The sequence below is a fragment of the Copadichromis virginalis genome, linkage group LG6, assembly GCF_057382275.1.
Source record: "Copadichromis virginalis isolate Kocher_CV1m ecotype Utaka linkage group LG6, C_Virginalis_male_GT1.1, whole genome shotgun sequence".
NCBI classification, from domain to species: Eukaryota; Metazoa; Chordata; class Actinopteri; order Cichliformes; family Cichlidae; genus Copadichromis; species Copadichromis virginalis.
The window spans coordinates 23054281-23082057 of NC_140623.1; the positions used below are offsets into that span (position 1 = coordinate 23054281).

Sequence of the window (27777 nt, forward strand, 5' to 3'; positions counted from 1 at the left end):
GTTGCCCTGTACCTGTGACATGTGCAGTGACAATAAAGTTGAATTCTATTCTATTCTATTGTAATACCTGCACTGATTGTTCTAAATCTTGCCTCTGACATATGCCCTCCATTCAATAATAATTAAAAAGAGTAAAACTAACACTGAAACTAATAAAAACAAGCACCAGGTACTTTCTTGGCATCATCATAGATTCCTAAGCAGTTCAATTTCACAGATATCAGGGAAAAGTCGAATTTATAAGCTGGAGCCAGCCCATATATCACTCAGCTGATGTTGGCTTATCACAGACATACTCGTGCCACTGTTTGCATTATCCAGCATTTACCGCTATCCTTTTCTTTTGACAGAAAGCAATGCAATAAAAGATGCTCAGGGGGATGTCAACACATAGTTTGTCCAGTACAGCAGTCCCAACTCTATAGTCTGCAGTATTTACAGCAGTATGTCTGCACCACGTAGAAGAGTAGCATCACAACTGGGCATGACAGAAACAATAGAGCCAAATTGAGGTGTGGATGCAGGTGAGGAGTGATGTCTTCACAGAACAGAAAAGATTTCTCAGCATCAAACCCAAAAGTCCTGAATCAATTGGGCTCCAATTTAAGCCATGGCATGAATTAGACAGGCTCTTGCTAAATAGCATGTAATTAACATGACTGATGTGACATGTTCAAAGTGGCCATACTTTTAGAGCCACAGGTGACCCTTTCTGCTGCTACACTTTTCCTGCTAACTCAGTGTATTAATACAATCTGTCTCACTCATCGTAACAATACATAACAAGCAGCGCCCCTAATCACGATGCTGGTTAGACAGAAAAAATTGTGCTCCCTCTAGTATTTGTTCCGTGCCAACCACCTAGTTTTGTCTATTATTAGAAAGCTATTGTTGCTGCAAGGGGAAATGTAAAACACTTCATGTTTGCTGGAGACTTACCTGATTCAAAGCAATTATAAAAATTATGTAGAACTCAATACATACTGATTCCTATTAAGTGTCATTTGAGAGCAGAGCAGCAATTATTGCAATGGAAACGTCGTGCATTATTTCCTTTTAAAACACTTCAGACTTTGTGCTTAAAAGAAGAAAACGGGAAGCACTGAGGAAAAACAGAGAAAATGAGACAAAAAGAAGGAAAGAAAAGAAAAGAAGAAAGAAAACCTGAGCAAGAAAAAAGAAAGACAGACGGAGACAAAGCGGTGCAGAGACAGAAAAAAAAGAGGCAGATTGGGTTGTTGTACGGAGCCGCACTTGACTCTCTGATGTTCGGTGAGTTCTGACAGCTCCTCTAGTTCAGCGCTCCCCTACCTGACACTTCAGTAGAGCCTACTGCTGGTCTATGAGCGTCACTGTGTGCGTCTGTGCACGTGCACGCTCGTGTGGCTTGAGACAGAGGCGGAGAGAGAAAGAGATTGTTTGGGGACAATTCCTGTGAATTTCTCTTGTGTGAGTGCGTGCACTCGTGAGGATGTGCACATGGATGAGTATCTTAACTGCCACCAAAACCTAATTTTGTTCCTTAATTCAAAGCAAAATCGAGTTGAGCTGACATACACAGCAGGGGTAAGTGAGAGGGGGAGGATGCGTGCGCGGAGTGTGCGTGCATGCACGCCCGTGTGTGTGTGTGTGTGTGTGAGACAGCAACCCCCCTGTGGTGAGACCTAATTTAAAGTGGGGAGATGAACACAGCTCCACAGTGAGAAGCAGCCCCTGACAGGAACAGAGACAGACAGACACACACAGCAAAAATAAAACAGAATGAACCAGACAGAGAGGAAGCTACCTTTAGAGCGAGAGCAGGAAGCCCTGTTGGTTCTATAAGGTGAAAAAAAAAACCTAACTAAAGTGCTGTCTTTCCCTCCCTATATCCATTTGCATGAGAAGTTGTGTGTTTGATTGTGGGCGTGTTTTCTCTGACTCACTGGGTTGAGCAGCACGGTGAGAAACAGCTCTCCCCCACGGATGCTTTTGTCCAGTTCTTTTGGTCCTCCGGGGTATTCCTTATAGTAGATGGTGTGAGTAAACAAGCCACACGTTTGGCGAGGCAGCACCTACACACAAAAACACAGACACAGACATATGATATATTTTCATTTTAAGTCAAAAGTGCGAATAAATAAGACAAATATCATTATCCAGCACTAATTCATGGCAATAATAATGACATTGGGACATCTCTAGCCTTGTTAGACTCCTGGGCTCACTCGTTCAGTATTCCCAGCTCCTTTTTCAGTGGTTTTTATGTTGAGAACTGGATGTATGTGTAAGTCAGTTTACTGGCAAAATAAAGAAACTCTGACACTACTTGGGTCATTCTGTTAATTATATAACTAACACTGCACCATGAAAACATGGCACAACAATGCTGGTCAAAAAAAAATAAATGCATTTTTGTGCTAAATACATATTTTCGGAGGGTACTTGCCCAAATCAATGTATAGAAAACTTCCAGGTTTGCATGCAAATCTTGGGTGGAGATGTTGTGTGAACCTTTTCTCAATGAAGTTTTGGATACCTTTAGTGCAGCATTTAGGCTATATTGATGTTAAAAAAAACTACAAAATGTTGAATTCACTCTGACCACTATAATAATGACTAATGGGTGAATTTGGGCTTACAGTTTTCACAGAGCATCAGAAAAAAGTGACAGCAAAATAGTTCTGATTTTTTGTAGAGACTAAAGTAGCCTTGAGCCTCTGGCTTCAAGCACAGATGAGGAGCAAGCTACAGACATCTGGTGACCTGGTTTTCATTTTCAGACTTGTAATCTTCATATGACATCTCGTTAAGCAGTTTATCCAATATCAAACCGTAAAGCACTTTATATATATATTTTTGTAATATGGTGTGATCTCAATATTCCTGTGATCACACCTTGTTAAAGTGAGGGAATTCCCATTTAAGAGGCATATGAAACCAACGTGATGCAATGATTTGAAATCGAAAAGCTACAACAGCTGGTCCTATGTGAGCTTCTTTTTTAAACTACAGATCACTCATCCGTTTCAAATGCAACATACAAACAAACCAGGTACAAAGATGGCGTAAAAAATAACAGCAATGACTCGGATGACGGATGTAAAGATTAAATGATGATAAGATTAAATGTGCAGCTGTGTGTCTGTGTGGCGTTATCCAAACAGAAAATGCAGACATCTGAGCAGGTCATTCTGATGTGTCACACAGCATATGGCATTGTTAACTGCGTACATCTGCAGATGGCTCAAGTCACAGTCTTGCGCAGTTCAACAGACCTTATTCACAACTAGCGCTTTGACTTGGCGTAGGATTAAAAGGAAAGGCGTAATTACTAATGGTTTTATTCAATTCAGGTGTTCCACTTCCAGGCCCTTTGGTATTGTCCGTGCTGGCTAACTGGAACGTAGCCATAATAGAGCCATTATTATTATTATTATTATTATTAGGTTCTTAGCTCTACCTTTACTTTCCTCGTAATGACAAGTCAACATGCTGACTGTGAAAAAGGTTTATCAGAGCCCAATTAATGGTGTCAAAAGAAACACCACCCCCTGCATCAAGTGCGCTTGAGCTGTGTGTCCTAAAGTGCTATCCAGCCGAGATGTCTTCACCAAAGCAACAGAGACCTTGTTTTCATGCAGGTGTGCAGCACAAGGCATTGGTGATTAGTTAAATCTTCCTCAGGCACTGTTCAGTTTTTTTCACCTCACCTGCACCTGTTTGGTATTTTGGTAACTTGCTGTTTACTGAAGCAGGAGGAGATGATAACAGATTACTTTTAACCCCACCTCAAGCAGGTGCACTGTGCACCTTTGGCCATAAAAATACATAATAAAAACACCCCACACCCTGTACAAACTGTGTAGCTAGGAACCTACATACAAAAACTGGTCCAAAACGTCAGAAAACTGAACTGAGTAAAGACTGTTTTTTTCACCCCCAAAAGAAGTACTAGAAGTTAGACTGTTCATGCAAACAAACATTATTTCTGTTAATTTAAATGATTTTCCTGCGGAGATATGGAACAATGGGGGAAAATGAGAGGTTGCCAGATCGAGGGTTTTAATGGTTGATAAACTAAATGTCTTTTAATTAGTCCATTAAATGATTAAATGAAGAGAAGAGAAGAGAAGAGAAGAGAAGAGAAGAGAAGACAAGACAAGACAAGACAAGACAAGACAAGAGAAAGGGTCTTTCAAAATAAGTGCATTAACTTCTTGTGAAGCACTTCTCTGTGTGAAATAGAGAGTAAAAGGCTGGAAGCACAGATATTGGTTTATCTATAAAACACTGCAGAGTCAAAAAGAGAAAGAGGGAGAGAGAGAAAGAGAGATGGAACCAGAGAGAGTGAGAGAGAAGGCCACCAGAGCCACAGACACTCAGCACTATTTCACCAAACCAATTATCCACAGAGCTATAGCTCAAAATGATATAGTACATTTTAAAAAGAAATGCACACACACACACACACACACACAAGTATGCATGTTTGCACATCTGCACGCGCATGCATACACACAAATACGCAGACACAGACGCAGCACAGCCCCATATCTCAGTGTGATTTGTTCTGATACTGTGGGTCCAGTGGGTGGCTCTCAATCTGCTGACAGAGACACACGCGCACGCCGATTTTACAGCCTTAAGACAACTTCCTGTCCTCCTCGGAACAAACAAAGATGGAGCGAGAGGCAGAGGAGAAAGAGATTAATCGACAGAAATTGCGGGAAAAATTGGAAGTGAAAAATGTGAAAGGTAAAGACAACGGGAAGGATGTGAGTGATGTCCCAGAATAGCAAGACAATAGGTCGGGAAGCGAGATGAAGCATCAGAATCTTAAAGTTCATCAGCTAATTTATGGTGAGCTCATTCGAAACTTCATTTTTAACTCGCGTGGAGGTGCACATTTATACACACATGAACCACCACACAAGCTGCCTCTCAGAAAAACTGTTCTGCCTCCGTGAGCTATGCTCTGATTTTGTTTTGTTTTTTCTGGCCTCCCTTTGCTATTTAGTCAGTGTAGCGTGCAATGTCTTGGAGCGAGAGATGGGCCTTTTCAACACACTGGTTACACTTTAAACACAGTTTGATGTCACCACAGTAATGTCGCCTAAGTAGCTGTCGTGTAGCTTTCAGTCACATCACTTGATCTTAATAAAGATCTTGATGAAGCTCGTGTGACACGGGTGCATGGGTGGCGTGTCGGGGCAGCGGTTTGAGCCCAGGCTGGAGCCTTTCTGTGAGGAGCTTTGATGTTCCTCCAGTACAGTAGGTTACCTCCGGGTACTCCAGCATCCTCCCACACTCCCAAAGACATGCATGTTAGGCAAACTGGCTGATTGGATGGACGTGAGGTATGGCCATGGAAGTGCTTTAAATGCACAGAATAGTCTTCTGTGGATAAAAGACTTGTAGTCTGCAGTGCTTTGAGTGGGGTGTAGGGCTAGAAAAGCGCTATGTAAATGCAAGTACTTTACATTATGAAAAAAAGCTTCAGAACAGCTAATAAATTCACCTCGAGGCGAGATTAATTTTTTAAACTGTGTTTTTCCAAAAACCAAAAGCTGGGCAAGTTCATCAAAATGAACATTTTAAGACATCCAATAATACTACTTCCTTTAAACACAGTGTTAATGAGGTTAAATTGAGCTTTTTTTAATATATTATACGATTAATGTGCATTGTTTTGAAGGCTTCTATAGGAGTGATTTAGTCACAGCATGTTTGGGTTACCTCGTAGATCACCAGTGGCAGATTATTCTGATTCACAGACCTGCGTTTAGTGTAGGATGCCGGAGGCAATGTCACCACATGTTTTTTTTTAAATACCATTTCCTCCAACATGTAAATGCAGAGTCTGTACTTAGCAGTGACGGGCGAGTCCATCGGTCCGCGGTCTGATTTTGTGGAAGCAACACGATCAGGAAATCAGTCCCTTCATTTCCTGCCTGAGCTCAGCTGAATATATCTAATTTGCATATGTCCTTGCCCACTGTCAATGTGGATGAATATTTCCAACTGAGAAAACACAAAACAAGTTTGTTTCACTATTCAAAAGTGTGTCATTACAGCCTTCACTTAGGTTTGAAAGACAAAAGGAACAAGTGTTTCAAAGGCAACGCTTGGACAGCGATATCACTCCTGTCAGCTGTAAGCACGGAAATCTCTTTGTTTTGTTTCTGAGCATCTGAAATTGTTTCAGTTTTTCTGTCAGCAGCTTTTCAAGTTCTTCTGACATAAAACACAAACAATTTTATTTGTGGCTTTTCTTCTTTTCCATCTTTCTTTGCGATGTGTTGTTTCGTAAAATTGTTTAACAGGTATGTATCCGCTTTTTCCCCCCTCATGTTTTGCTTTTCTCTTTATTGAATTCATTGATTCATAAGTTTTCATAAATCCTTACTATTGATCACGCACAATAACTTATTATAGCCTGTCAAAAAGTGAGCGTGCCATTGTAATGAGAGGAAGTAGGATTACGTCGATGTCTTTTATGATGCTGTCATGAGAAAATAAAAGTAGACTTCAGGGACTGATTAGAAAATTGACATAGCTGTCTGTTCAAATTGTTTGTTCGAGACCCTTATATGACAGAACAACACGGACCGGTAATTTTGGTGTCAGATGTGATTGGTTCTTTTGTCAATAGGGGAACTGTTGTGCACACTGACAAAGAGCCTGACTGACAAGTGAATGAAGAAAAGAGGGGGAGGCAGGGGGAGGGATGAAGGCAATTTGCTTAGGTGAAATGGGTGACAAAAGTTTTATTCTATTGTCGTCTCAAATGGCGACTGATGAATTATTTATTGGAGCATAAAAGTGCTAAAAATGCTCTCATTACCAAACCTTTTTAGTCTGCGGTACATCCTGCACATATAGAAAATAAACCTAAAGAAAAGCCCAGCCCGTCGACTGCACTGGGAAGCCATTAAATGTTAAATTAACGTGAAGCTGAGCATGCGGTGAGACAAGGTCAAAGAATTCATATCACATACACCTCTGCGTACACAGAGAGGTTACACACCATGCACAGCATCATTGATTTTTTGTTTAGGGGGCCGCAAGAAACAATCATCACGCAATTTACTATTCAGCAAAGACTTATTTAAACACAGACGGGAGTCGTGCGGGTTTTTTCAAAGCAGGATAAAAGAACAGAGCCACAAAGCAAAACATTCAAACAGATTTAAGCTTTTTTTAAGTTCAGCTGCTCCACAAATTTAGAATCTGTTGTTTTAATTCCAGTCAGAGATCTAATATTTATTTCTTTATTTTTTTTCATCTGCAGGGAAGGACACTTGTTAATGTGCCTTGAGTGCTAGAGTCAGTCCCACAGAATAACATCTTCAGAGAAGAGTCATCATTTTATCTGGCCAACCTGACTCACCAGCTTTTGTCAGAATATGCTAGAGGTGGGCAGATCAATCGAAATATTGATAGTACCGACACCAATACTGGTATTGGATCTATGCTAGCACGATATGATCGATACTTTGTTGTAACTCTAACTGAATTGTGTTAAATTAATTACTTTTTGAAAGATGAAAACTATACCTCTAATGTGCTCTATGAAAAATATCTGAACCTTTTTGTGTTGACTGTCACATCTGTTTTATTTATAGACTATTACACGAACCAAATTCCTTTAGAGACGGGCACATTTACATTTACAGTTTAAAAAATACACGAAAAACTGAAAGATGTGTTTGATTTGTTTTGTTGTACTTTTGTTGAAATTAAAAATCACAGTAATTTAGTGGTCATTAAAATATGTTCAGAATTTCCAAATTGATGATGATTCATCGCAAAAGTTATGACACACTGATCTCCTCTAGATAACTTGCCTTTATAAGTTAAAAGTATCGTTATTGGCCATCCTGGCCCTATGTTTACTTAGTATCGGATCGATACCAAAATCGGCAGCGTCACACAGCACTAGAAAATGCACATCTATGCATGGTCTGCCAGGCCAAAGTGTTTTATTAAAAACATGTCTGCACACAGCACCAGCTCTGACTTCTATCAAAGAGGAACCCGCCACAACACAGAGCTGCGCAACAACAAGCTTAATGACTACTACTTCTAGCCTGAGAGAAGATGAAAATAGCAAAAAAAAAAGAAAAAAAAGAAAGAAACAGCAGGGAAAATATAAAATAATGAAATAATCAGAAATATGTTTTCAGGAAAAAAAAACATGTTTTGAAATGAGATATTTGACAGCCTGTTTTTTGGAGCGGGGGGGTTGGCATTTAGCTGCACACAAAACGAGGCATGTTCAGCTATAAATATCTAACAGGTAGATGGGAAGAGCCTAATTGGTTTTCATGCATTTGCAGCAATATGTCAATTAATCAATGTGTATTTATCCACATGAGCAAGGAGGGATGCATTTGCATGTATGTGCTGAATGTGAAGCTGATCGCCTGCGTCATCTCCTCACCATTATGCTGTTGTGGATGAAGCCCTTACGGTAGCGGGCAGGTTTGAGGTGGGGGTACTCTTCAGTGCTGGTGACCCGAATGTTCCACACACGTTTCCAAGCCTCATATAGCTGCAGGTGGACCGGGTAGACACCCGAGTGGTGAGGGGCCACAGCGTAGCCCATATCCACCGGGATGTTGTGGTTCTGGAGAGAGGAGACGTGCAAAGACACGAAAAATGAGGTTTATACACATAAACAAAGAAATAATGGCATGCTTGCAGCTCCCAAACAAAGGACTTTGTAGCACATAAACAGCCTGACCTTGCAGATGAAGCACGTGCCTTGTACCGTGTTTGTTATGATGCTGGCCTTCGGGTTGGAAATTAAAAAAAAATATAGTTTGTACGAGCATGTGTGTGTGAGGGTGGATGGTTGCCGGGTGCATCCCGAAGACTGATGGTGTTGTCCTTTGCTCTGACACACACCTACACACACTGTCAAAGCTAAGCATCGGCGGCCAAAGGGGATGAAGGAGTGAAGTGTGCATGTGTGTGTGTGTGTACAGCAGAGGCTAGTGATCAGACTTTATGTTCACGCTCACCTTCAACAGCATGAACCAACCCCTCCTCGTTGTCTCGCGTGTGTGACAACGAATTCCAGCACGGTCATACAAATCATTTTTTGCTCGCTCACACAAACACAAACACATACACACAGGTACTAACAAAGCAGACAAAATAAAGCAGTGCAGAGCAACAAAAAGCACTCAACCTTGAGGGCTTCAGATTAACCAGGAGACATTAAATAGGACTCAGGTGTCTTTTAAAATAAGTGCATCATTCCCAGCAGGGATATTACATTTTATTTGTCTGTCGGAAGCAAAATTGTTCCTTCGCTGCTGCGCCCCAACCAAGTCTCAGTCTGTTAAAACATGCCCATATGCAACTAATTTGTTTAGCAGGAAGTGTAATCTCCCCAAACATTTGTAAATATATCATCAAACATAAAATAGCACAGTTTACATGGCATATGTTATCGTGTTTGATGTCAAATCGCAATATGAAAAAGGCACCAAAACGTCCAATACACTTTTTAATGACTCCAATTTATTAAATCCAGACACACCTATATTATTGCATGATTTTAAGCATGAAAACAATTCAAACTGGTGACTTATAAAAATGTAATTCCCCGCAAAGTTGGCATAAAAAGGGAAATTATCTATAGGGACTGAAAGTGGCTGTAAAAATGTTTACATGTGCTCTAAAGTTGAGCAATTTATCACGGGAATAATCTTTCGGCACTGACTCGCTTTTGAATCCAGCCTCATGTGGCCACGCAAGGAACTGCAGTTTTGCAATGGCTTCATTTTCAGCCCCACACGTCAACATAGATGCCCTTGAAAAAAGTGCAGTCTTGGGAAATTCGTATGATCAAGGACCCACAAGACGAAAACCACACTGACAGAGACGGTGAAAGAAATATGTGTGCGTGCTTGCCCATCCATCTCACCAGAGCAAACTCTTTGTTGAGGACCATCTGCTCCAGCAGTGAGGACTCATTGTGGAAGAGGTGAGGCTGCATGTGGCTCCACATGTGGGGGAACCACCAGAACTCATCTACATACTTCAGTAGCAGATCGTCTCCCTCGTCCTCCTCTGCTGTGCCTACGCTCACAAAAACGCACAAACAGAACAGGGCAAAAGGAGAAATAAAGCATTAAGCACCTTACAACAACAGGCAGATTCAGATTACGTCCAAATGAGTGCTATCCATAGCTTCCTGCTGGTGCAGGGTTAGATAAGAATCACTATGCAACCCAATTGTCTTAAGGTTGTGTTACTAAATATGGTAGTCCGATACCATGGAGATGATGCCATAGCAATAACAGATGCGATGGAGACGTGTTCTAGTCTGCATCAGATTTCTTCTAATTATAATCATGTTCGGCCTCACCTCGATTTTTCTTTTCCAGTGAATCCCACACCTTCATTCTCTTACTGCAGATTTAGACAATTTAAGTAGAAAATCAATAAGCACTGTCCTTGGAGCCAGAAGGCAGCGGAGGATCCAATGCAGTATGTCATAACCTCATAAATGTGTTAAATGTGTTACTGTGCAACTTTAAATCTAAAGCTATTAAATAACATATATTGGTTTTAGTGATGATGTGATAACATATGCACACTATAATTATAATTAGAACCATGTGGGTCACGTTATTCCTGTATGTAAAGGATGGATGTAGCTACCCTGTTCTGTTGGTTAGTCCCATCCTAAAGCCTGTCACCATCCTGATGCTTTGCAAACAGGTGTGACCTGTCATACGTGGATCGAACTAAGAAACTGAGGTGCATTCGTCATATGCCAGCTACTTGAAAATTATACGGTAGCTATTCCCAAATGCATATTCTGATTGTTGGTCTCTAACTATGGCCATAATTTCGAAAATTACAGTTTTTCTAAATCGCTTTGGTGCAACTCTCACACCAGAAACGTCATTCTCACTGTTCTTAACGCAGTTCCCAAATCAGTAACGCATTTCCCCACCGACATCAGGCTTTCTCATTATTTTTATGCACACTGCTGTAATTTTACACGAGCTTCACTGATATTCGTATTTCAACGCTAAAAGTATTTGTTAGTGTGTCGAAGCAGTTCTCATTTGAATGCCACAGCTTGTTAAAACCGTGTGTACTTTTGTGTGTCAGTACCCTTCATCTCTCACTTTCCTGAATACTGTCCAGTATTGCATTAGTGTTCTCAATCAAATCACTTCAAACTTATTTCAAATATTTTTGAAAGAGCAAGGCCAGCAACACACTGTCAGTGCTCGTAAAAATAAACACATGTTCTCAATAGCCACAGCTACATGCCATGTCACTGCTAATTAGACACAAGGATATACTATACAAATACACCCACTGGTCACTTTATTAGTTACACCTTGCTAGTACTGGGTTGGACCCTCTATTGCCTTAAGAATAGTTTGTGTCATAGATTCAGGAAAGCGCTGGAAATATTCCTCAGAGATTTTTCTTCGTGCTGACACGACAGCAACTGCGTGATGCTGTCAGCTGCTTATTCAAATTTCCCCTTCCACTACATCCCAAAGGTGTTCTGGAGCACTGAGATCCACATTCAGTTGTCTTTCTTCCATATTGTGATGCTCAGTTTGAACTTCAGCAGGCTGTCTTGACCATGTCTACATGGCTAAATGCTTTGAGTTACTGACATATGATTGGTTGATTAGATATTTGCATTAGCGAGTAGTTCAACAGGCGTACCTAATAAAGTGTTTGCTAAATGTAAGTAGTGTGATTTTAGTGGACTACACAGTACTTGGTGGTATGTTCTGAGACTGTTTTCTGTGTTCTGATGCATATAGTTACACATGCATCATTTTGCATTCATTTGAAGTTTCAAATAAATCCTTCACATTTCTTCTTTGTGACTGAACACTTGTTACTCCACATTATGCCTACATTTTTGCAGTATTCTTTATAAAGTCACTAAGGCTTATCATAAAAATACCAAACTATTTGGTGTCCAAGTCCTAAAATGGTGATGAAAGGGTTTGTATTCATTGGTTCATTGCAGCTGCTAACTGTACCAAAACAGTGTAGTTTATACTTCTCTGCAATAAGTTTCCCTTTCTTAGAGTCACCTTAGTGGAATATTAATTAAACTATAAAGATGTATTTGTGTCATGTTGATTCATGTATGGAAAAACTGCCTTTCAACAGGAGAAAACCTCCAGCGGAAACAGGCTCAGGGAGGAGCGGCCATCTGCCGCGACTGGTTGGGTGGGGAGAGGAATAGTTGGTGTGGAGCACCCACAATTTCATTGTACATGTACAACGACAATAAAGGCTATGCTATTCTATTTTATTTGATTCTCTTAAGTATGTACACATCATTTTTTGTATTCATCATATTTAAATTATTTTGCAAAGGTTAGATAGAAAAACATGAGAAAACCCACCTGTGTGGTAGAACTTCCCAGAGAAGCCCAGATTAAAGGTAAAGTTGGAGATCTGAGAACGAAGCTGCTTCTGAGTATCAAGGAGAGCCTGTAAACACAGACAGACAGTCAGACAGACAGATAGACAGATGCAAAATAAAAGCAATATGTTTATTTCTCCCCAGCGAGTCTACACATACAAATTGGTTTTAGATCTTGTGTTTCTGTGATGTATATTTAAGTGAGCACTTGTTCCTTCGACAGCTGCCAGGATGGCCGTATGCTCATGTCAGTATGGCTGCTCAATGGAAGCAGTCACCAATGTGCTCTTGCACTGTGTCTCATTATTAGAGTCTCCTCTTTTGTTTTCTACATGCACAAGTCTTCCGTTCCCGTACTTAAAGTTTCTGCAATCTCTAGTTTCAGTGCTCGAATCAGGATTTTCCTCACTTATTTAATGACTTCATTAGTTTACTGGCCTTTAAACAAAGACTCTGTAATGAGTGTTAACTAAAGAGAGTCGCACACTCTGCACACACACACACACACACACCGACAGTAATGCAAGTTAATGAAGGTCAGTGCATTAGTAGCCTCTGGAGGGTGGACTAATACCCCCACCCCAATACACACACACACACACACACACACACACACACACACACACACACACACACACACACACACACACACACACAATCTCCTCCCTTCTGATCACTGTTTCCATCCATCCCTAACATTACCAAGTGAAACCCTGAATATCCCTGCTGCCTCTCTCTGTCTCCCTTTCTCCTTCTATTTTTCCATCTTCCCACTTGTGAGAACCTGCAGCTGCCTCTCTGCCCCCCTTCCCCATTTGTCTTCCACCCCTCCCACCCTTCTCTCAAACTCCATCTCTCCCTCGCTTGCTCCGTGAAAATGTCACATTCTCAGGAGACAGGGCTGCTCTAATTTGAAAGGAAGGATAAAGCACCATGGAGGAAAGAGCGCTCACTCTCCCTTTCTATAGCCCTCTACCCCTGCTCCCTCCCCCGCGCTCTCACACTCTTCTTGCTATCGTTGCACTTCCTCGCCATTTGCACCCGCAAATATTTTGTTTATACTTAAAACTCTTGTAATTCTCTTTATATCTCAGTCTGCTGGGTCTTTCCGTTGGGCTATAAGCTCCACGTCTCCACTACCAATCTTTGTCATGCCGCTTTTAATCGATCCCCAGGAACCCTCCGTGATTTACGAGACCTGAGCACAGCTGAACTGAGAGCAAGGAATTGGTTCCAGGCAGTCTTCCCCACTCCCGCGCTCCGTTTTCCCCTCTCTTATTTCCTCCCGAGTGTGTCTCTCAAACCAACAAATACACAGACACATGCGTGGAGTGTCTTCATTAACTCTAATCTAATGGTGCTGAAGATGGCTGCATGCTGACAGATGTGCACAACTCCCTAATCTGATCCCCTGTCTACTCTGCTATGACACCCTCTATATCTTACGCACACATGCACACGCGAGCCAACGTGTGGATAGAAAGACTTAAGAATTAAATTAAGTTTGTAGCTGAGTGCTTTGCATGGTAACTCAATCTACACTGCCTGATGCACTTGGTCAAAATGTATTATTAACGCGTGTGTAGATAACTGTGAGACTCGGCGTAGGTGTGTGTCCAAGTGTGCGGTATATTAGTTTGAACGTCTCATTTGTATTCTGTTACCAAACATCCACAGAGGAAACAGAAGAGTCACAAAGAAAATGTTTGCTGCTTTTAGCATGTTTGGCTATGAAAGTCAGCATCATGGCATCTCTGTTTCATCGTATGGATTTTTGGGACTTTATCCCTCTGCTCTGGAGGCCTGAAGGGGTCATGTCTGGTAAGATAGAGACTGAAGCGTGATGACCCGACTGTCTTCCAGTCCTCGTCTTGTGTTTTACTTCTGTAGAGACCTCAAAGACAGTTTTGTGTGCAGATACTTCAGGATCTCACGGTTTTCTCTTATCTAGAGGGAAGTAAAAAGGAACCTATCTGTGGAAGGATAAACTTTAGAGCTGGATAATCACTAACACCAGTGCTCATCGCTCTTCTCCTTTGCTTTTGAAACCCTTTACATGCAGGTCTTCTGAAAGATTAGACCCGCATAAGGGTAAACCTGTGTCTCACTAAATATTTTCCTCCCATTTCTGACTCGACACATACTTTTACTGTGTCGCAGCATAATTGTGAACAGAATGTGTTTTTAAACTCTTTTTTTGATGTTCCATTTTTTGGGGATTCTAATTTGAGTCCTCCTGAAAAGGATTATTCTGACATGAAGCGCTGTGAAAGGGACAATGTGATGTTGACAAATTGTTGCATCAAAGAAGCTGCTATTCAGGAGCCAACTCTCACATTGTAAACATCAGAGAAGCAACTGACAGGGTGATGTTTTTTTCTTTTTTTCTTTTCAAAACTCTCGGCAATTACAAAAAAACCTTTACCAGCAACAAATAACTGAGACAGGGTTCTCAACCGTGCGTCAGTTCTCGAGTGGCTTTCCAAATCCATTCAAAAGCTAGATTTTGGTGGGAAATTAATAAAGAAAGCTGAAAAGAAACAAAGAAGACAGAGTGTTTTGTTAATGCCTCGGTGATAGCAAAGCAAAACAAAAAACAGCAGACACTAATCAGAAAAAAACCAACCAAAAAAAAAGAACTCAGTGCGCTCGGTGAACGATTGCTGTTTACTGCTTTCAAATTAGACCCAGCTTCTCAGAGTTTATGAACCACTAAAGTATGTGCAGGTATGAGCAGGGAGAAGCGTGGGTACATGGTGAGCAATAAATAAAATAATAATAATAAAGGGAGTTCACTTCCTTCCTTTAATTCTGCCTCTCAGAGGGACAGAGACGTCTCCTTGTGCTGGTTTTCTTAGCGGAGCTGAAAAAAACAGAGCCCGAGTGTCTGCTGGATCCTGAGAATAGTTTTGAAATTGGCCAAAAGTGATTCTCTCTGGTAGGCAAAGTGAGAGTTGGGAGGCAGGACTATGCAGGGCGCGAGAGATCCTTCCAATCCGAGCGATGAAGGTAAACACACACACTGGGATTAGCGGTCAAGCAATAGCCCTAATTTCTGTGCCCAATCCCACTGCTTCCTAACACTGCTAGTGTCAGAAGCGATGCCAGTTGTTTCTGTGTATGTGCGAGCGGTAGTGTGCGTCGGCGCGTGTACTTTCATGTGTGTGTGGAGGAAGAGTTGCCAGCTAGATGTTGGAGTTCAAACAGATGGTAAACAGGCATCTGGACAGCTGGCACTCACTGCCTTTCAAAAACCCTTTACAGCAACCACCTCTTCACCATATCCCCATTCTGTCATTCTTGCATTTGCACTGCTTCTTTTTCTCCCGTTCCTTTCCCTTTCCACAGCTCTAAGGCTCACTGGGATATCTAAAATAATAAGAGCAATTATAAAATAACTTATTTTAAGTCGAATTTTTTTTAACACACAAGTAAATTCGAAGGCGAGAGAAACAACAAACAAGAGAGGAACACTTATCGAGTTTTAATTCCTCTGCGAAAACGAAGCGGGTCAAAGTTCTTGATTCATCTACATGAGTGCTTTGTGCCTACACTGTATGTGCGTGTAATGTTAACACTAGACCAGCAGATTTAACTGGGTCAGGCATCTCTATTTGATGAGCAGAAAGAAAACCGCACTAGTTAATGCCAGCCTTCCCTTCGCTCACTCTTCCCGTCCCTATTCCACTTCCACGCTCACTTGTCAGATTCAAGTCAGTGTAGCCTATTATATTGAAGCATTTTTACTAAATCATCTATTCACTTGCATTTACGTTTCCAAGGTACTTGTGATTGTTTTGGCATCGCCATACTCACGCTAAATTCTACTTGGCAGCCCCTCAAGGAGTTTGAGTTTCAGTGATTGCAGTGACTGCAAAACCTGCCTCATTTTGTGGGAGAAAATAATGGCCCGCGGCCACATTCTTAGAGTTTAATTGGAGTAAAACTAGAGCACTGACAACAACTGTTAATTAAACCAAATGAGTTATAAAGATATATATGCATATATGTTTTTTTTAATAGGTAAATGCTTTCTTTGCAGTACTCTTTACAACACTGGTGACTGTCTTAAAAAATAATTAAATAAAGACAATTTAATCTTGCAAATTCATTTCCCTAATAGCATATCTGCAAAAGTTCTCTGCAGGGTTGGCTGTGATCATTTCTCTCGCCCTGATCGGGGGGATGAGTGAGAGCAGATGTCAGGATGCATCATGCTGGAAGCGTTATCCCGCTCTCCTCTGGCATCCTCTATATAATTTCTTTTTCTTCTTTCCCACCTGCAATGTTGTCATTTACCTAAAGGGTACGTGCTTTAAATGATTGTAGCACAGACAAAAACAAAGAGCTTTGTGTGCCTGTTGTAACAAAAGACCCTAATCAATCCTCTTTCTCGAATCTCCTTGGCTCTGCACTGATTTTTTTGTTGTTGTTTAATTTTTCATCCACTGTTTATGTCTTTTTTAATTCATTAGTTACGTAACAGCATTTGGCAAACTGGCAAACGGATATGGAAAGAGCTTAGTTTGATTGACTTAAGTTGCAAATGTGCATCATACTTAATTGGGTCTAAAGATTAACTAGAAATTGGATTGCACAATAAATTAGAGACAACTAAGCCAAAAACCTTCACTGAAATCTGTATATTGCTCATTTTGTGTAATGCCATTTTTGTTTTCAATTTAAGGTTAAATCAAAGCGATTATAAGGATATTTTAAAATAAAAGACTTTAGCTCATTTATTTATTTGAAACTGGCGTGCTGCACATTGTTTTCGGCCCTGTGTCAGGGAACGCTGCAAAAACCGGGCCTTCTATTCAATCTTACAGACAAGATGGTACTTTACGGTTTATTAGGCCACATGAAAGTGGCAACTATTTGACTCGCTAAATTGAAAAAAAAATCATGAAAATGGCAAAAAAGAATTGCCTGGTTCTGTTTCCGTAAACACAATTTAATCTTATTTACTCAACTATTTGTTTCTTACAAGTGCAAGATGTGGACTGGGGGTACATAAAACATGGCAAACTGTGGGCAGTTTCCTAAGATATGATGACATTTCTAGCGCTGGACAATTGAATATATACGCATAAGAATATGAGGGGAGAGTTTATACAACACAGAAAAGTTCTGTGTTGGCATGAGGCAACCGTGCAAATCACAACAATCCAAAACAATCTTTTTCAGATGACTGCAGCCCCGTGTTCTGAAAGAGTGTGCATGTCATGGCATCTGAATCCACAAGCAAGATGCATGTTTACACTAGTGTTTCTTCTAAACTTGATGATGCCACTACAGAAAACACCTTGGAGAGGAAGAGAACGAGAAGGGAGTCGAGAGAGAGGCTTAGAGAGGAATACAGATAGGCCAGAGATAGTGATCAATGACTCAGGCGAGGAGGAAGGTGTGTGGAGGAGGAGGAGGTGGAAGGGTGGAAAGGTGGAGGTGATAAAGAGAGATCTGAAGATGAGGATCTGACACCTCCCTCAGGACCACTCTGAGGCGGAGGAGAGGAGAAAACCTACACGCATGAATTAAAAAACACAACCACTGGCACAAGTATCATTGATGGGAGCTTTTGACTGGCATCATTCCTCATTTTGAGAAATGTCATCCGTGGGGTGCCTCCCTGTGAATCATTTTAATAGAGGAAATACAGCTATGTGTGTAAGTCTGTGTGCAGACAGAAAGGGAGGGGGGTGTAGGTATTGTTTGTCACCAGATGAACTCGTGGGGTGAGACTAATGACGAGTGCAGAGAGAAGGAGGGTGGCATTTTAATTGGTCTCTCTCTCTCTGTCTCACTCCAGTCTCCTCTCGGAGAGAACATGAGACTGAATGCTGGCTCTGCAGAGGTAAAAAGGGATTTCGAGCACTGCTCCTGCAAACATCTTGTTCCACTAATTGATCGATAACATTCCGTGTTACATACTTTGCTGCGATGTTGAACATAAGCTGCCTTCAAAGCACCGGGGAGGATTGTATTTGTCCTTCAAAAGTAGTTATTGTGGTATCTTTCATTTATTTTTTCATATCATCTGTCAGATGTCACATGGTTGAATGAAACCATTATGAAATATGAAAAAAAAAATGCTTGGACAGACCTTCGAGCCGCTTGATTACGGGAGATAAAAACGCCCTTTAATATCATCACAGTCATCAGTCGGTCACTTCTGACCCAAATTGAATCAACAACAATTTACATATTTTACTCCATAAAGCTATCTCCATCAGACCTTGGCAGACAGCTCGCTTTTGTGATTAAAATGATTTTGCCGAATTCTGCTAGTTTTCATCTTTTTCAGCTGTCACCTTCACACAAAGCCAGATGTATATTACGCACAGGGTCATCTAATATGAGTCATCCCTTTCAACAGCTTTTCAGTGACATCCTGCTCGAAGGGACGGGCTTGTTTTTAAGAGCCCATCTGAAATCTAAGCAACAGCTTTTACTACTCTGTCTCTGCACCGTGACAGACGTAACAGAAAACAGGGGAAATGAATGGGTGGATCACATCATTATGAATGTTAAAGCCCTAACATCACCTAATATTGCCTCCAAAAAAACGGCTTCAACACATAAGAGCAGGTTTGCCTCTGTCAGTCGGGATTGTTCTGGCTCATTCTGCAGATGCTCTGTCGATTTTTGCTGGCTGGCTCAACACCTTTGTGTTTTTTCTTTTTTGTCATTTTTTAACTGGACCACTTTTTGCAGTGTGCACTTTACCCCCGCTGGGGTAGGCCGCTGCTGCTGAATGTCAACACCCAAGGTTTCCCAGCAAAAACACGGCATTGTGACGACGTGATTAAAGTTATTCGCTTATTTGTCAGTGGTTTTAATGTTGTGGCTGCTGGTGCATGTGGTAAGTTGCCTTACTCATACTGTAATCTGACAACTTCACCCGAGGCTGTCCATCTCTGAGGGGACAGCTGCTACAAATCATCATATTCCTGCTCCCTTACTTCCTCCCTTCTGATTTCTCATTTCCCTTCAGCATTTTGTTTCTCTGAAAATGCAAAGTTAGCTTCTAGCTCTTCCCTTGGGCGCAGCGCTCTAACTTTCTCTACCTCCCCCCTCCCGCCCTCAAACTATTTTCCTTTTTGATCTTTTCCTTGAGCTTTCCTGTCTGCAATTGCCAACTATCCTGAAGTATAGAGAGACGAGTCGAAATATGGAGGTAATGTGTTTCAAATGGCATCCCTCCCTTTTTTTTCCTGATCCTATCTCTCTCTATCTATCCATCTCCTCCTCTCCATCGCTTACTCTGTGCGCATCTCCCTGCCCTTCTGTTATGGCACTGGTTCATCCTCGTGTATATTTATGCTACAAAGCTGAAGAGTCAGGCAGACTTAAAATGAAAACTCCAACTAGGGAGCATTTGTGTGTTCATTTTGTGAACGCGCAAATGCGCTCAGCAATGTGTGCGAGAGTGTGCCCGCGTCGCTGCGTGGAGGTACATGTGTGTGACCGTGTGTGAATATGCACTCTTTTATCCTTTTTGGATAGAAGCATCTTTTTTATATTCAAGGGTGGAATTCCTCTCCACTTCGCCACACACTGCATTCCTGCTTTTTCAGCCCTCTCCATTCCTCTCATCTCCGGCCCAAATTTCCGCCACGGACAGGTGCCTCATTTTTTTGTCAGTGCCTGACAGGACAGGTGAAAGTGACATTCTAATCTAAAGCAGTAATTCAGGAAGCAACCAACCACACACACACACACATTTCTATATCACGTATATATATCCTGTGACTGCAGGGGGATGAGCAAACTCTTCTCTTCTTAGCTCATGCACGTAACCACATAACAGCAAAAATCTCACCTTCCTTAGAGTCCTCCCCCGACACGCACACACAAACACCTCCGACAGTCGCACGGACCGACACACTGCTATACATGAAAACCCCCCAAAACACAATTTATTTTGCTTGAACCTCTCGGAGCGAGAACGCACTGGGAGAATGTGACCAATGATTTCAAACAAAATTCCTCCTGCTGGGGAGATTTATCCACCCTCCAGCAAACATGAAATACTTTTTCTCTCATAAATATTACATTCACTCAACATTTTAAGTCTTTGGAAATATTTTACTTTGCCACGCATACATCACTTAGGTTCACGGCTCTTTATCTGCATATATATATATATATGTGTGTGTGTGCGTGTGTGTATGTGTGTGTTTGTTCATGCAAGCGTGTGTTTTGAAACAATAGCTGTCCTGAGAGGCAGGCTGCATGGCTGACTCTCCTTTAGTTTTCCTAAGAGGAGGAACGTGGGAAATAGGAATAAATGCCATTCATCTTTTGACTGGCTCATTCACTACCTCTCTTTCTCTCTCTCCCCCTCTCTCTCTTACCCCTCCTGTTTCCCCCTTTCACACCACATCTTTGTTCCTTTAAATGGCCCCTTTTGGCTAAATCTCCATTTGAGAATACCCTCTCGTTGTACCCCAACAAATATGCACTTGATACAACAAACACACAGGGGCCTTACACACATACAAAAGCTCCTCCAAATATCTCCTCAGAGCACTCATGCCCGAGCTAAAAAAAAAAAATCCTCTAAAATACTCTCCTGGAACAATCTTCTGCTGAGGTGACTTACAGTGCAATCGGAAAAACCTCCTTATCTCCACCGCTGCACTGCCATCAATTACTGTTTTTAGAAGTTGATACCAGAATGAAAAATCTAATCCAACTCAACTGACCCGACATGAATTCATCCTCCTTATCCCTATCTTTCTCTCTCTAATTCACATTATCTCACACACACACACGCATGCCCCAGCACCATCATACCTTCACATCCTTGGCATTCATGCGTGTCCCTTCTTTCCCCACAAAAATGTCATCTATATCCACCAGTATGTGCCGGTCCAGACCCAAAGTAAGCTTCCTGTCTGTGAGGTAGGAAATGGCATCCACCAGGATGAGTCTGTGGAGCCAGTAGGCCAGTCCCTGGCCAAAAAGCACTCTCCTCACCCCATCGTATAGTCCCATGTCCTGTACCACTGTGGCCTGGAGGCCTTGACTGAACCCAGGCCCTGAATTATCACCGCTGCCTGCGCCTCCACCCTCCTTAGCCCGTGCGTGCAGCACCGCCTGGTATGTGGAGTGATTAGAGGAGAATGAAGTCCAGTCTTCACCGGGTAAAGGTCCTCGATCTGTCCCGGGTTTGGTAAGGTGCAGAAGAGGTGAACTAGAGACCACACAACAGTCCCAAAGCGCCTGGTTGGTCCTAAGCACCAGTGGTAGTCCTCGCAGTTTGAGAGTAGATGGGGAGTTTTCCGTGGAGCGATAGAAACCGATGATGCCCACTCTATACTCAGTACAGTACTGATGCAACAGCTGTCTGTTCCACGTGTCTGCATTTGCATACTTTAACAGATTCTCATAAATGATGAGCGAAAATCGTCCACGGCCCTTTTCTGTAAGTGGCGGAAGGTCGCCCTTTCCTGAAGCAATCTCCATCCGGAACTGGAAATGTGCCGACTCCAGTATAGCTACAATGTCTTGGCCAAGCTGGGAGTACTGGGACTCCACCAGTACCAAAACTACTTGGTCAGTGTAGACATGTGTGTGAGGAGGGTTGGGAGGATAGGGGTACGGGAGCTGACGATACGGGGACATGGAGAGCGGCTGGGAGCAGGCGGGCTCAGGGGATTGTCCGAGCTGCATGGAAGGGGAGGAGTTCGTAAAGAGAAAATAGGCAGAGAGGAGCAGGGAGACGAGACAGCAGGAGGCCAATAAGAGCAAGAGCCTTCGTAAATGGCGGCGGAATCGGACGGCCACAGTCATTGCAACCTGTTGAGGGGTCGTGTGCAGGAAGAAGTGACGTCTTTTGTAGTTTGTTGAAGTCTAGCGAGCAAGTCCAGGAGACAGAGCGTTTCTGGAAACCCGAGCGATTGACTAGGCGTGAGACAGGAGCAAACCCACAAAGCCACTCAGGTGTGTGTCATGTCACCATGGCAGTCGGATAAGGGAGCTGTGCCGGATGTCAGGGAACAAAGGTCTTGATTGAAGCAAAGTAGCCAAGGTGCTCGACTCCCAGTCCTCGTAGTGGAATCACGTGCGCAGATGGAGGTGGGCGATGATTAATATCTGCAGGGAAAGGGGACAAGGAGAAAAGAAGAAAGAGTGAATTTGCCGGGCAAGGTTGAATAGTATGCATTAGTTCTCTGCGTGCCTGCTTGCGGGTGTGTGTGTACCTTGGTTGTGCCACCCTGGGGAATGTGAGGGCACAGCTGGTAACTACTGTGCTGATTGAAAACAACTCGCATCCTTAGGGCTTAGCCAACCTCTGGCACACACACACACACACAAATAACATCACAGTTAAAAAAGCACAGACACAACACAAAAGTCAATCCCCGCGAATAAACAACAGCTGGTTGTGTGTTAATATGGCTGTGCAGGGAGGTGGATATGGGCTCAACTAATCACTCCTATAAAGTTCCACTGAGAATACATCTAATTGCGCCAAACTCTGTGCACCTCTGTCCCATTTCTGAGCCTAATCATCTGAAATACCACAAAATTAGAGTCTGAATCCTTTAGCCAGGAGCACTAATCTGGGGGGAGTCCATGACAGTACAGAGGAAATGAAGAGCGGGAGAAAAGCGTAAGAATAAGAGAGACAGAGAAAAAGAGCGGAGAGGGGAAAAAAATGCAATGAATTATAGAAAGAGACAAAAAAGACCAGGATTAGCATCTTAATGTATTTGCCGGGAGCCAGGGAGAGAAAAAGATCCCACAGCATCTCTTACTCTTTCTCCCCCCCATCCTCCAATCCAAGTTCTGTCATTTTGCACCCTTCTTCTTCTCTCCTTCTGTCTCTTTGAATATCAATAGTCTTTCCTCATGTTCTCCACCCTTCTGTCTTCCTTGCTTTTAGTGAACACGAGAAACAAGAAGGTCGCAGAGGAAGGGGGCTTTAAATATAACACCAGAAAATGAAACAGGGATGATGTGAAAATGTATTCTTTTTATCTCTACGCCAACATGAAGAAGATAGTTGTATGATTTACTTGAAAAAAATATATGTCATCCTAACTGGGACTTGAATTAGGAGTAGTAGCTCTGATAAATGTGTTCAAAAGTTACACCCGCGTGAAAAATGCGGAGGATACTCTTAGAAACAGAGCGTAAGAGGCGGATAAAGAAGCGCCTATGACTTAGGGACAGGTGAGTTTCTCAACAGCACGGTTGAGCTGATTGAACCTGTTACTCTATGCATGCATGTGCCCCACTGTTGGAACCACAGGAGGGCGCTGGAATTGGATTAACATGGACAGTTGGACGGCTCATGTGGAAGTTTTCGCCCCTTTTTTAATAACTTAATGCGCTGTTGTCGTTAGTAAGAAAAACAATAGGAAACAGCTCTTGCTTTGCACATTTTGTCAATTTTAATATGAAACAAAAAGTTTGTGCAGCTTCGAATTTTTCAAAACTGCAGTTTTTAGCTAAAAAAAAAGAAGGGAATTTTGGTGTTTGTCACAAAATAACTGTTGATGGTTTATAACTGATGATATTTTTATCTGCGACCTTTCTTTAAAATCCGAAAGACAAAAAAGAAGCTTTAGATTAACAGTGTAGTTCTTCTACCTATATTAGGAAGGCTGAAGAGGGTGGGAGAAAAAACACAAATTTAGTCTTCCGTCTGTTGGACCCACGGAGACAACAATACCTCTTAAAAAAAAGCAGGTGGCACGCACCACAGATTCAGGCAGCTTGAATGAAAAAAGGCTAACTCAAACTTAACAGCAGGCAATAAAAGAGTTTTCCAATCCGCTTTCTCACGCTGGACTTTATCTAAAGAACCGATTCGCCCACTTACCTTTAACCGACCACGAGGCACCGCCGTGCGGGGAGAGGGGAGTGGTGAGTGTGCAACGCTGCTTCGGATGAGTCCAGAGCTCCGGTGTCGGTGGCGCACCACTCCCGTGTGTTTCGGATGCTGAGGCTTTGTGCCATCTCTCTCTCTCTCCTTCTCTCCCTCTCTCTCCCTCTCTCCCCTCCACTAGAGCAGTAGGGGCGGCCAGCCGGAATGATCCGCTCTCCTCCCCTCTTTCATCATTCTTCGCTCTCTCTTACTCTCCCTCCCCCTGCTGTCTCCTCTCTCGGTGCGAGCTATGCTCACTTGTCCCTTTATCTCATCTTATTAAGGTGGAGAATAGCTGGTAGATATCCGTAGACGCAAGAGGTGCCCGTAAACGACTGGCTGCCGCGCGTAAACGCCGCGGTTTAAGAGCGCCTACACGAGTGGAGGTGAGCTAGGGGAGGGAGAGAGAGAAAGAGAGAGAGGGAGGTGGGAGATAGAAAAGGAAGGAGGGGTGGGTTGGGGCTCGGTTTGATTGACACAAACAGCCTTTTTCTCGGGCATCAGCGATCACGGACCCGGTAAAAGCTCAACGGCCCTTTAGTTGGTGTTAGTTGGATGAGGGATGTCACACACCGATACGCACCGGTGCAAGTTAATGGCGCGCTTTTACCGACTCTCTCTCGCTCTCATCGGACAAGTTATAGTGCTCAAGGATGAAAGAATAAGAAGAAAGGAGTAACGCTTTAGACTGCAGCCAGGTTCGCGTCACAAAGAATATGACCAGTGCCGGGAAATGTCTTATAATCACTATTCAAAGCACCCTGACTCATGCATATTTGCCCACATGTGATTCAGCCTCAACGTGACTGATTTTGTACATGTCCATCAAACAGTCACAGCTTTTCAACCATGAGGGGTATTGGTGGGGTGGGGAGTGTTCGTGTTTCTTTCTTTCTTTTTTAATCTTTTTTTTAAGTTGTTCCCTTTTTACATTCTAGTAGTTCATCAATCTCTTTAACCTAATTGTAGCGACACACTCTAGCTCACACAAGTCTCCATGGAGCTGGTGGGCCCCTCATTCACATCACAATGGAGCTTGTTGTAGTAGTGTGTGTTCGACAGAGAGCATACGGCATAAAGATAATGTATCAGCTTTAGAGAGAGAGGAGAGCCTCACCGGAAACTTTATGCAAAGAACTTTAAGGTGCACATAGTAGCGCGGTGGAAAACACATCCAACACACAACTGTTAACATGTGAGTTCTCATACACTTTGAGAATTTTTTTCCCCACTCTTGGGTCATACTCTGAGTCGATAGTTCCACAATTCGTGGCTCCCACTTTAGCCATAATAACTGAGTGGTGATGGTGAGTAACAGAGCCTGAATGAAATACCGCATAACAGCCAAAATATCATGCCCTACAGAATGGAATCCAGAGATAATGAAGGTTTGGATTGGAGTGTGATTGTGTTTGTATGTAAATTAGTGTCAGTGGGTGAAGTGTAATTAGAGAGGCTGTTCACCCATTTCCTCCACATTACAAGTGAAGAAGCGGCCCTTGCTATGGTGCTAGTTGGAGACAATAAGCCAGAAATGAAAACCAGACAGCTGTGTGCAGGGTGCAAGCGGGACTGCGCTAACCCTAAAGGTAATTACAGACTTGCCCATTGCCACAAACCCCAAGAATAATAAGTGCTGAGAATGCTAAGCTCACACATGTGTGACTATACGCTGTCTCCAACTCGCAGCGGAACACAAAAGGATGCAGCCGCTCGCACAAATGCATGTGAGAGTGCACACGCAACAAAGGACTATGTGAAAAGTGTCAGAGCTGCCATGTTCAACTAGCACCCTGACTGTTCAACAGAGAAGAGCATGGAGATAAATGAGAGAGAGCGAGAGAGATGGAGAGCGGGAGGCAGAATGCTTGTTGTCTTCATCAGAGGCTTTTGTTAAGTGAGAGATAAGAGAGGAGGAGCGACCGATTCCCCCTCTTTTCTCTCTCCCTGCTGAGAGCTAAATGGTGGCTCTGCGAGTCTCTGGTCCTGTGCGAGGCCCTGAAGAGAGCAAATGGAGCTCAAGTGCAAAAGCAGGAGGGGGACGAGGGGACGTTATCACCACGATGCATCACATAGTCGCAAGAGTCGGAGCAGCAGGCATCTACACAGAGCATCGTTCACACTATACAGTCCTAATTAAAAACACAACAAAACACTGGACAGATTGTTGCACCGTCGCACTGAACACACAGTGGAACCTGTGCCCGGGCACTACTAACGATACTCTCTTCTGCTGGCTGTTTCCACAAAGCGCAGGATCTATGGCTCTAAGCAGCAGCTCTCTGAGATGTATCAGCTCTTTGCCTCCCACAGTGTAAACAACAACATGCTCGCTTTGCTAAGGTGTGTTGGCTGCTTGATGCTGGCGCTATTTCAATGATTCCTGCTCTTTCTTTTTCTTCTTCTTCTTCTTCTTCTTTGTGTGTGTGTGTGTGTGTGTGTGTGTGTGTGTGTGTGTAAGTGAGTAAGATCAAACTACCTACCCGCTCCTGACCCCTCCCCTTGCCTGGAAATGTTGATAGATAGATGTTCTCTTAAGAGCTTGGAGGCTAAGTGAAAGCTGCCTCCCCCCTTACCCATCATCCCCAAGCACATTAGAGGAAATATCTTTTGGCCAATCAATACAGCACTCGCAGATTGATAAGCCAAAGATACGCGTACACAACAGTAAACAAGCACATGCATGCACACACGCACACGGAGAAAGAAATATTTTCTTCTCCCATCTTTGGGTCTAGTGTATAGAATAACCAGTCCTGGATCAATCTATCACTGGAAGGCTGCCAGTAGCAGGATTACCATAGCAACATACAGCAGCAACTATAGTCTGTTATGAATAATATCACATGTTTTTTTTTCTTTTTAATTTGACAAACACGGATAAATTGCTAATTTTATCCTGCCTCATACCACATATATAACATACTCATATAGCACAACTGTACACGTTCTCTCTCATTACAAGAAAAAGCCAGAGTGAAAGAAGGGCTCAGTGATGCTTTGTAGAGCAATTTACAGAAAAATTATAAATGAAATTAACAGGCCTGAAGCTATGTTATTCGATAAGCCCACAGCTACTGTGTATTCACTGAAGGAGGGGTGTCAAACATAAAGCTAGGGTCACAATGAGCCTGGTAAAGGCTCCAATCTGACCCACTGGACGGCTTTGGAAAATTTGAAGTAGGACATAAATTTTGAACTTTTAACTGTATTTTCATAAATTCTACAGCTTGTCCTACTGATAAAGCCCCCCCCCCCCCCACAGCCATTCATTCTACAGTAATGAAGTATTAATTAAATTACTTAAAAGTTTCTATTTTCTTAACTGTCTACTATAGAAATGTCTGTTTTTTTGCAATGTACCCATAGTAAAATAAATAAATAAACAGATATATAAATAAATAAAACTGCATATTTTTGTGAATTAGCAATAAAAAAGTTTTAGAATTACAGTAAACAACTTTTTATGTAATTTTACACATGA

The 27777-nt window shown here is 42.5% G+C and overlaps 1 protein-coding gene across 2 annotated transcripts in view; it reads right to left on the reverse strand.

Annotated features, from left to right (window-relative positions):
• ndst3 (N-deacetylase/N-sulfotransferase (heparan glucosaminyl) 3) overlaps positions 1-24658 on the reverse strand; it is a 48436-nt gene extending 23778 nt beyond the window's left edge. For both annotated transcript variants that reach the window (XM_085459288.1, XM_085459290.1), the window contains exons 1-6: positions 24249-24658; positions 21212-22513; positions 12393-12480; positions 9920-10074; positions 8426-8611; positions 1926-2054 (exon numbers count right to left, since the gene is read on the reverse strand). In XM_085459288.1, the coding sequence (XP_085315414.1) occupies positions 1926-2054; positions 8426-8611; positions 9920-10074; positions 12393-12480; positions 21212-22210 (1557 nt within the window). In that variant the 5' untranslated portion in view covers positions 22211-22513; positions 24249-24658. The remainder of the gene's footprint in view (positions 1-1925; positions 2055-8425; positions 8612-9919; positions 10075-12392; positions 12481-21211; positions 22514-24248) is intronic.
• Positions 24659-27777: the final 3119 nt, after the last annotated feature.